The 7,500-nt window shown below is 47.4% G+C and overlaps 1 protein-coding gene across 4 annotated transcripts in view; it reads left to right on the top strand.

The window, feature by feature from the left end:
* Positions 1–7,500, top strand: part of phldb3 (pleckstrin homology-like domain, family B, member 3) — a 28,836-nt gene that overhangs the window by 8,624 nt on the left and 12,712 nt on the right. For all 4 annotated transcript variants that reach the window (XR_012986193.1, XR_012986192.1, XM_076279690.1 and 1 more), the window contains exons 2-6: positions 512–660; positions 802–912; positions 1,929–2,096; positions 2,462–2,590; positions 5,256–5,435. Coding sequence is in view for 2 of the 4 variants with exons in the window: in XM_076279690.1 (XP_076135805.1) it covers positions 512–660; positions 802–912; positions 1,929–2,096; positions 2,462–2,590; positions 5,256–5,435 (737 nt within the window). In the remaining 2 variants the exon portion in view is untranslated. The remainder of the gene's footprint in view (positions 1–511; positions 661–801; positions 913–1,928; positions 2,097–2,461; positions 2,591–5,255; positions 5,436–7,500) is intronic.

Here is a 7,500-nt window from a genome sequence, read left to right on the forward strand (position 1 = left end):
GTTTAACCACATCACACATTTACCCACAATCACCTCTAAGAGAATATTGTATGTCAGAAACTTAGAGAAAAAAAAAATTCTGACATGGTCCATGAAATCCGTGAGCAAACTGACACTTTGAAATGTAACCCCTCCACTTTCCCTTTCAAAGCTACTTCCCTCTTTATGTGGCGTTTTCTCTTTGAAGCGTATCGCTTCAGAGGGAGATTTTGTGTACTCTCCCTGTTAACATGTTTAAGGTAGCTCCGGTCAGCTATAGGATATCTTCAGTGGATGGCCTGGTCACCTGATCTCGTGTTTGCTCTCAGCCATTAGCTTGGATTAGATTACTACAATATTCACTCAACACTCAGAGGCCCCCACTAAACCTTCATTACGCCCCCGCACGCACACACACACACACACCCACACACACACACACACACACACACACACACACACACACACACACACACACACACACACACACACACACAAGCCATTAACACACACCTCCCTTTCTTCTTATTAGAGATTCCTATGCACAGTATGGACTCGCCCAGGAGCCAATGGGAGCCCGGCAGGAAGCCTCCATGGGTTGCCCGATTGGCTGTAGGTAGGAGCCCAGCCTCCTCAGGGGCGGAGTCGGACACAGAGGGCAGCAGCACGGAGAGTGAAAGGGTGAGGAGGAGGAGGAGGAGAAGTCTGCATCATTTCATTTCACCAAAGAGTGTTTACTGAAAAGAGAGAAGGTCAGATAGATGGACAGCTGTGGATCTCTGCTGTCCAAACTCACAACTTCTCCTTCTCTCATCCTCCCAGTCCCGCACAAGAAGATCTGCCTCGGGTTCCATGAAGGTAGTGACCTCTCCCTCTATGCTGCAGCAGCAAATCACAGAGATAGACCAGCAGAGGGAGGAGCTTAAGATTGAGGTAAGTGGGAATCAAAGTCTAATCAAAGTCTCTCTGCTGTCTAATCAAAGTCTCTCTGCTGTTTTCTTATCCACTTATCAGGACTCTTGTGGCGACAACCTCATGAGTGGTTTCTCTTTGAGAATCTGAGCCCTGTGTGTAATCCCAGGGGCCAGAGACTGTTCATTATGACGAGGTCATGAGGCTCAGACTGTATTTCATTAACATATACGTTGCACCCTTTGGGCTGCTGCCAGAATACGCCTCATAGAGTGAGCACCATGTCCTGATTGATGACAAAGTCATCTGACTTCTTAATGACATACACTACTCAAAGCAGGGCTACTATTGACACGCCATAAGCAAATGCACAGCTAAAACTGAAGATGGGAAGTGTGTGTTTCTCTTTATTGTTTTCCATGAGGAGGTGTGGCTATGATGAATAGAAAGTACCTACCTTAGCTAAAGAGCAAGCAGAGTATATCCTATGAGGATTATGCTGTATTTTTATTTTTTTGTTAACATTTATGTAACCAGGCAAATCATTAAAGAACAGCTTGTTATTTACGATGGTGGCCTGTGTCCTGTACTTATGTCTGTTTCCCTGTGTCCATGTCTGTGTCCTGTACTTATGTCTGTTTCCCTGTGTCCATGTCTGTGTCCTGTACTTATGTCTGTTTCCCTGTGTCCATGTCTGTGTCCTGTACTCATGTCTGTTTCCCTGTGTCCATGTCTGTGTCCTGTACTCATGTCTGTTTCCCTGTGTCCATGTCTGTGTCCTGTACTCATGTCTGTTTCCCTGTGTCCATGTCTGTGTCCTGTACTCATGTCTGTTTCCCTGTGTCCATGTCTGTTGCCCATGTCTGTTTCCCTGTGTCCATGTCTGTTACCCATGTCTGTGTCCTGTGCCCATGTCTGTTTCCCTGTGTCCATGTCTGTTGCCCATGTCTGTGTCCTGTGTCCATGTCTGTTTTCCTGTGTCCTGTACTCATGTCTGTGACCTTTGACCTTTGACCTGTGTCCTGTGCTGTGTGCAGCTGCAGCTGGAGATTGCGCTGTTGCAGGGGGAGCTTCAGGACGAGCGGAAGCATCTGCACAGACACACGCAGCAGCTGCAGGAGCTGCAGGAACACAGCAGACAGAGGAGCACGCACACACACACCTCCAGACAGAGGAGCACGCACACACACACCTCCAGACAGAAGGTGGGTCTGACCTCCTCCCTCACACACCTCCAGGGCTTGGTCTAAAGCCAGCCATTTGCACTCATCCAAAGAGGTTTCAAACGCAGAGGCCTAAACAGTTTTAAGAGAGTTGAACATGTAAACATGTTATTTATGTATTGACTTGGTAGGTTTGTATGTTAATGCTGAGCCTATGACCAGATCTGTCTTGTGAGGGCTCAGTAGTACTCCCTATCTTATCCTGTTTGTGGAGGGGTGGTGGGAGAGAGATAGGATGGCTTGAGGACTGCATGATAGCAGCACTGTGTGTAATTATTACACAGTTGTTTACAAGCATGTTCTCTAACAGTTTCAACCTGTGTGTGCGTGCGTGTGTGTGTGTACAGGAGCGTGTGCGTCTAGAGGAGGAGCGGGAACGCGTGGAGGAGCTGAGGAGGAGGTGTGAGGAGCAGGAGCGGATGATTCCCTCACAGCCTGAAGACCAGAGAGACCAGCTGCTCCTCCAGCTGCAGCAGGTAACACAGGCGCTGGTGTTTACACTAGAAGTGTCTGTGTGTGTGTCTGCATGGACCATCGCATGTGTGTGTGTGTGTGTTTGCCATGTGTGTGTGTGTGTGTATGTGTGTGTGTGTGTGTGTGTTTGGCATGTGTGTGTGTGTGTGTGTGTTTGGCATGTGTGTGTGTGTGTGTTTGGCATGTGTGTGTGTGTGTGTGTGTTTGGCATGTGTGTGTGTGTGTGTGTGTGTTTGGCATGTGTGTGTGTGTGTGTGTCCAATTTTTCTCCATTCCCCATCCATATGACTCAAGTCACAGGCAGCGTTTTACACCATCCTCCACTAAGCTGTGGCCTGAGTCTGCCAGTGAAACGTCATTCTCAGTTCCATCTCGTACACAACATATTGACAGTTCCAAAAGGGCGTCTGTCTTGGCACTAATGCAAGAAAGCATGATGGTGAATTAGGAGGTATTAAGCTGATTCCCAGGAAGTCAGTGCGGCATGTTTGGGTCCATGCTCAGGGAGGCATGCACAGCTGATTTGTGGAACAAGGAGAGACCTTGTCTCTGCAGTAGCAGAGCGCGCTAGACACAGTCCAGCACTGGCCTCTAGAGTGTGTGTGGGGCATGGCCGTGCGTCGCAGCTACAGATGAGATAGCTACTGTATATGAAGGAACATTTCATTATGGATGTACATTTAATGGATGCTTTATGGGTCTAATGTATGGTGCTTCAAGAGGAAGCGGTTTTCCATTGTCGCCAGTGTCACTGCTACAAGGCAACAAATGGTTGATGGTTTGATAGAAATGTTTTGTAATATTTTGGAATGATAGCACACATGCCTTTATGAGCAATTCACACATCTGGAATAGTGTTGGCCAGTGGTCTGCTCTTCAGCCTTAAAACAGATGTTGGTCTCTCACTCACTCTCTCTCTCTCCCTCTCCTTTATTCTCTCACAATATCAGTGTTTCCCATACATCTGTGGCGGGGCGCCACGAAATAAAAATCGGCCGCCACAGATAAAATTTAATTTAAATTAAATTAAATATAAGGTCAAATCCTTGCATTGCCATTGAGCTGCGCTTTTTACGCACGCAGCCTTTCCTTGCCCCGCCCTGCTCTCTCTCTAGCCCGCTGCTCCTCCTCTGCATGTGCATTTAACAAAATATTCACGATTGTTGAAGGATTGTTGTTGCCACATAGAAGCATTGCATAGAAGACGTCTGGCTAAATTGCTATTAAATCCGCTTAGCATCGTGACCATGCGCAAATTTGTTCAAAACTGCTGCATTGAAGTGAACTCTGCTAAGGTCTTATCACAACATAGTAGGCTACATTGAAGAGACTAACTAAGTTAAGTTATGAAATCATACAGTATCTCAAAGCTAACGTTAGAATACTGTTTGGATGTCGAATTTAGCATGCTTAGTCAACTTACAGCTGCTTGTCAATTTCGTTGAAGGGCTCATTTTATTGACTCTTATTTATTGACACTGAATGTTTGCAAAATCCCGATGTAAATGGAAAAGTGTTTTCCAAAATTCAAAAGTGCTTGTCCCAAGGAGACCCCCCCCCCCTCCCCCCCCGTTGTCAAAGTCAGCTACCGCCACAAATTGAATCCAATTCTGTGGGAAACACTGAATATGAATGTAAATAAGAGTTAGTGGGGCTCAGTTGAGCATGAGTCCCCTGGCAGGGCTTGCGTGTGTGCAGTGCCACTGCTGAGCATGCCTGTGCTCTGAGTAATGGCCGAGGGCTGAGACAGCTTCACCCTGGGAGAGGACATGGCAACCACACTGTTGGGCTATTTGTTTTCCATGTTCTCAAAACACAGGCTTTATTATCTCTCTCTCTCTCTGTGTGTGTGTGTGTGTGTGTGTGTGTGTTTGTGTGTGTGTGTGTGTGTGTAAGGTGCATTGTGTAAGGTATATGTCTCAACCTGATGTGTGGGGGTTCAGTTACAACACCAGTGTTCTCCTGAGCCAGTTCATCAATCACATACAGCACATGTCATCAGTCACATACAGCACATGTCATCAGTCACATACAGCACATGTCATCAGTCACATACAGCACATGTCATCAGTCACATACAGCACATGTCGACGCCAACAAACACAGATGTCAGACACACAGATAGAGAGAGAGAGAGAGGAGAGAGAGAGAGTGAAGGAGAGAGAGAGACAGAGAGAAGGAGAGAGAGAGACAGAGAGAAGGAGAGAGAGAGAGAGAGGGAGAAAGAGAGAGAGACAGAGAGGAGAGAGAGAGAGAGAGCAGAGGCCTGAGTTTAAGTGCCATGTTTGTGTGACTGATGGGCTAGTTTAGTTATGCACGTGAAAAATAAACCTTTCAGCCTTTCAGACCGCCATCTGTTGAGTAACCCCCCGTCCCCCGTCCCCTCATTATCTGTTTCTCTCTCTCTGCCTTCCTGCTTTATCTGTCCATCCTAACCTCCCTCCTTTCTTATCTTCCTCCCTTCTCATTCTCCCTCTCTCTTCACCCATCCCTGCTTCTCCCCTTCTCTCCTTCTCTTTTCCATCCTCTTTCTCCGTCTCGATCCTTCTCCCCCCCCCCCCCTCTCTCATTGTTTTGCAAGGATGCAGTTAAATCCATAATTATTGCTTTTGTAAAGGAGCGTTAAAGCTCTGTTTCTGCCCCCTCTCCCCGTCTCTGTCCCTCCAGGAGAAGGAGGCCGTGGAGGCGTCCGCGCGGGCCTTTGAGGACTGGGAGTTCCGCGTGCTGGAGCAGGAGAGTGGGATGGACGGAGAGCTCACGGAGAGAGAGAAGGAGAGAGAGAGCGAGAGCGAAGGAGAGATGGAGAGGGATGTGTCCAGGCAGCTGCATGCTGTCAACGCTGCACAGGTGGGTTGAGATGGAGTGACTCAGAGAGAGAGGGAGAGAGAGTGTGTGTGTGTGTGTGTGTGTGTGTGTAATGGAACCGAGCGGAAGTTACCATTAACAAATGTGGTAGTGGCCAAAGAAGCAGAGACAGTAGTGAAGATGGACAGTAATTTATTATTCGGCTCGAACAACCAAGCAGAAGAGTCCATAGAAAAATGCACAGAAAAATGTTAATAATAATCTTCCAAAATTGCGATATTGAACCAGTATGAAAGATCTGCTTTAGCTTCTAATCAAAATACAGCAGCATTGTAACAGTCATAGTACTCACAGTACCCTACACATCACATAGGCCAGATAAGACAAGACTAACATCAGACTAGACAGAGGGGAACATATACCTGGTGGCCAGCACCATTTAACATAGACAGGTAAACACTAAACAATCAATTAACACACAATAGACAAGACAGACCCTGGGCCACAAGCATAAATATATATAATTTGTCACTAGCAGAATGAGCTAAATACATTGTTAAATAATAAACTTGGTTACATGTGGAAAGACTAATCATCGATGCGGCTTGATCAGTTCCATTTCGAAATACTCCACAATCAATTACCCTAATGGAACGGTCGAATACCGCCCGGAAACAATAAACAGTCCATGCGATCCAGTCGGCCCTCCTTTGCCACCGGACCTTCAGAAGCTGGAACGAGAGGACGCCATGAACGCGAATCGGTAGCTATCGGTTGACAAACATTCAAACTTGTGTCTAATTCAGACAAACAATAAATGTGCCACCATTGCTAATAGCTCCGTGTTGTGTTGTTTCTTACACATCTTAAAAGTGCTAACCACATAGCAATGGCCCATGTACGAGTGTGTGTTGTGTGTGTGTGTGTGTGTGCACAAATATCAGCTGATGTGTAGAGGACGAGTTCTGACAGTTCACCAGTCATGTGCGGTCGTAGCTAGACCGTCACAGTGTGTGTACTGTGTGTGTGTGTGTGTGTGTAAGAGAGAGAGAAAGAGGAGGAAATCTGTTGCCAATACCTTGCAGAGACATGAGTTGAGCTTGTTAAACTGGTTTATTTCTAAAGAGCCAATTATCCGTTGGCACAGCAATGACCCCTGTTGCAACCTGTAGAAAACCACAAAACTGGAAAGTCCAGACTTGTGTGTATAATTAATTATTTAGAAATATGTGTGTGTGAGGCTGGATGTGTACAGTATTTGCATTGGAAAGCCATTGTTGCTAATATCAACAACACACACACATCCAAATAGAACAAACACTGACTCAGGCTCTCTTGCTTCAGAAGCAAAGGTCTCAATTACAGACAGCACAGACAGCACAGACAGCACAGACAGCACAGACAGATGGACTGAGTCTCTCTCTCCCTGTGTGTGTGTGTGTGTGTGTGTGTGTGTGTGTGTGTGCGTGTGTGTGCGTGTGTGTGTGCTTGTTGTGTGTGCCCATACATGTATGTTTGTGTATGTTTGTGTGTGTGTGTGTGTGTGTGCGGTGTGTGTGTGCGCGGGGTGTGTGTGCAGGGTGTGTGTGTGCGGTGTGTGTGTGTGTGTGTGTGTGCGGTGTGTGTGTGTGTGTGTATGTGTGTGCGGTGTGTGTGTGCGGGGTGTGTGTGCGGGGTGTGTGTGTGCGGGGTGTGTGTGTGCGGTGTGTGTGTGTGTGTGTGTGCGGTGTGTGTGTGCGGGGTGTGTGTGTGTGTGTGTGTGTGCGGTGTGTGTGTGTGTGCGGTGTGTGTGTGCGGGGTGTGTGTGTGCGGTGTGTGCGGTGTGTGTGTGCGGGGTGTGTGTGTGCGGTGTGTGCGGTGTGTGTGTGCGGGGTGTGTGTGTGGGTGGGTGGGTGTATGTTATTAAGTCTCACATGTGTAATGCATGACTGGTGCAGACAGCTTGACCTCTGATGGCCAGGAGAGCCAGGAGTCTGGCATAGAGACCGGTACTTAGGGAGAGATAGAGGGATAGAGAGAGATGAGCAGAGAGAGAGAGAGAGAGAGGGTGATACGCTGGGCTTGAGAGTGAGTAAGCTCCCCTATACAGAAAGATTGGCAATGTAGA

This window comes from Alosa pseudoharengus, unplaced genomic scaffold (genome assembly GCF_046254945.1).
Source record: "Alosa pseudoharengus isolate Yale_2024_CS ecotype anadromous, Long Island Sound unplaced genomic scaffold, YU_APseudo_1.1 YU_APseudo_1.1_scf_12, whole genome shotgun sequence".
Classification (NCBI taxonomy): Eukaryota; Metazoa; Chordata; class Actinopteri; order Clupeiformes; family Clupeidae; genus Alosa; species Alosa pseudoharengus.